Raw genomic sequence first — 2,951 nt, 5'->3', positions numbered from 1 at the left:
TCATTGAGGTCAACAACCTCCTTATCCATATTCAAAAAAACAATTCAAATCTAATTTAATTTCATCATAAATCACTCACATAAGTTCCCTCCTAGCACTGTTTTTTTTAAATAATGTGCTAAATAAATCAAATAAAATAAACTCGTCAGTCGTACAATAATAATAAAGTTCATATTATTTTACTTTCTTGTTTAAAATATTTTTGTGTGTTTGCAGAGCATGCCTAATATCCGGCAAATGCGGAAGAGGGAGAGGAAGGTGCGTCTGTGGACCCAGGAGGCCATGGATCAGGCCATTGCAGAGGTCAGAGCAGGCAGGTGGAGTGCGAGGCGGGCAGCCACGTTGTTCGACACCTACCAGAGGCAGAAAGATCGGAGGGTGGTGGTGGCTGGCTTCAGGAGGTGTGGCCTCTACCCTCTGGACCCTGCGGCTATTGATTGGTCGAGGGTCATGCCGTCTGCCCCTCCCCCTGCATCTCCTGGTGCCAACCCTGCTGTTACCCCCCAGCCCAGCCCCCCACCCAGCCCCCGTGCTCCTAGCCCCCGACCCAGCCCCCGTGCTCCTAGCCCCCCACCCAGCCCCCGTGCTCCTAGCCCCCCTCCCAGCCCCCCACCCAGCCCCCGTGCTCTAGTCCAGGACTCACCCCCCAACCCCTACCTCAACCACCCCCTTGTAACAGCAGGGAGGATCACAGCGGACCTGGGACAACTCCTGGCCCAGATAGAGTTCACAAGAAGATCTGGAAAGGTCAGGAGGAACACCACCAAGGCCCGCCTGCTCACCGCCCAGGAGATGACGGATGCCATCGATGAGACAGAGGACCGCGCCGCCCGCGCCGAGGCAGGAGCTCTGGCCAGGGCAGACCGACAGCGGCAGCGGGCTGAAACTTTAAGGACTCCCACAACCTCCTCCCGTACCCCGCGTGGTGGCTCTCTCCCCAGCCGCAGAAGAGGAGTGTCCCCCGGGGCCGCTCCCACCACCAGCTCCGGTCTTTCCATCGCCGGTCCCTCAGCCTCAGCCTCCATGCCCCCCTCTTCTGCCTCCCACAGTCTGCTGCCCGCCTCTAGCCTCCACACCAGCACTCGCCTGCCTGCTTTGAGAGGGGAAGATCACCACCCCTCCACCTCTTCCTCCCCAACAGCCATAATGGATGGTATTTATTTATTTGTTTTCTTTTAACAGTTATTTGGGAGACAACATTCTCAGTTAGCAAAAAAGTATAAATTTTTTTATGAATAAATAATCATGTTTTATTGTTTCTTAACCATTTTCTCAGAGCCGGCAGTCCCACCGCAGTCCCACCGGGTGTCCCAGCCAACTTCCTCTCCCTCCCACCGTAAGCTTTTTCAAACAACTGTGAAAAAAACACGATCTACAAATGTCCATGGCCAAAAGGAACAGGAAGAAAAACTCTTATTGTACCTGCCCCTACGGCCTACACACACACACAGTACACTGATAGACTGTTCATAGCGCAATATTTACCAAACCAAACAAAATAATTTTTTTGAGTGGTGCTCCCTTTTTGTGTCTGCAGCCTCCTGTATTCCTGGACCAACAGGAGCATCGACATCCTCCTCCTCCCACGCCAGACCCACGACACCCATCGGCATGTTACTTATGTTTTTTGAGTTTGTCAGGGCAAACTTATGAATTGTTATTTATTTTTGTAAAAAATTTGCTGATTTTATACAAATTGCTGTGGGGCACTTTGAACTGTGGTCCATGTGTGAAAAGTACTATATAGATAGTTATTCATATTTATTACATGGCGTTTTCACATTCGCCGAAATGCTTGCTTGTGATTGGTCAATAGCCCGTGTCAGAGGTCCGTTATCACACAATAATGACCGCTGTGGGACAATAATGACCGCTGTGCGCAGCTGTTCGCAATCAAGCCCACTACAACACTGTATCAGTGCTGCTCAGCATATGCACAGCTGCACTCAGTCATGCAATCAGACCAGAGACCTGCCGGCTGCCGATAATAATAATCACTTTATTTGGGCTGACAGAGCCACAGAACAACTGCGTCTTCATTTGATCTAGTCTTGTCGATGAATTAGGTATATTGTTAGTAAGTTAGCCATGTAATAAGCGGGATAATGTATAGCTTTACTCGATCATTGTCGCAAAATAATTGACCTTCACTGACGTTTAAAACACCTCAGCGCTGCGCCTCGGTATTTTAAACTCCGTGTCGGTCAATTATTTTGCGACAATGACCTCGTAGCTATACATTATCCCTTACTTATTATTGGACCTTGGTATATTGTAATCAAGCAGCGTCATAATAATAAATTTCTTTTTAACTGCAGGTCACACCACCAAGAGGCAGAAGCTGGGGATCTGGCGGTGTGGCCGGTGTAAAAAGGCGAACCCCCCTGTGGACTCTGAGGGTTTGGTGTCGTGGGTCCAGTGTGACAACTGTCACAAATGGTTCCACACCATGTGTGTCCAGTGGGAGGAGGAGGAGGACGAAGATGCTAGTTTCTGGTGTTACTGGTGTTTGGATGAATGAGTGTATGAATGAGTGAGCGAATGAAAAAATTTATAAATATGTATGGTGTGCTGTAAATAGTTATTGTTCTAAGTTATGTTTATTGTATTTTTTATATAATGTTTATAAAATTTTATGAAGTGCTGGCTGTTGTGTTAAATTTGTCATATTTTTGTTGAAAACACATGTACTCACAAATGTTAATGTGACAAGTGATTGTGATTAATATTTTGTTTGTTAGACAAATAAAATGGGGATGTTGTTTGCTCCTGAGATGAGATGGTAGACAAACGACACTACCTTCCAGCTGACAGTAGATGGCAGCATTGATTTTAAAGGATGAAAACAGGTTCAAACAAAAGAACTCCATTTTCCAAGACCTTTTTTCACAGTTCACAGGTCAGCAGGTCGGTAAAAGTTGATGAAAATGCGATCTGAACACATGAGCGTT

The 2,951-nt window shown here is 47.1% G+C and overlaps 1 protein-coding gene across 1 annotated transcript; it reads left to right on the top strand.

The window, feature by feature from the left end:
• Nucleotides 1–237: 237 nt before the first annotated feature.
• On the top strand, nt 238–2,643 carry LOC311229443 (uncharacterized protein; the record flags this gene model as incomplete). The annotated part of the gene is made up of 4 exons (XM_084315527.1): nt 238–1,153; nt 1,277–1,336; nt 1,538–1,609; nt 2,319–2,643. 4 exons carry the CDS (start codon nt 238–240, stop codon nt 2,519–2,521), a joined length of 1,251 nt encoding a protein of 416 aa, XP_084171653.1. The 3' UTR covers nt 2,522–2,643.
• Between the last annotated feature and the right edge of the window lie 308 nt (nt 2,644–2,951).

The sequence above is a fragment of the Notolepis coatsorum genome (assembly GCF_963971535.1).
Source record: "Notolepis coatsorum genome assembly, chromosome: 6".
In the NCBI taxonomy this organism is placed as follows: domain Eukaryota; kingdom Metazoa; phylum Chordata; class Actinopteri; order Aulopiformes; family Paralepididae; genus Notolepis; species Notolepis coatsorum.
This window is presented reverse-complemented; position numbering and strand designations above follow the sequence as displayed.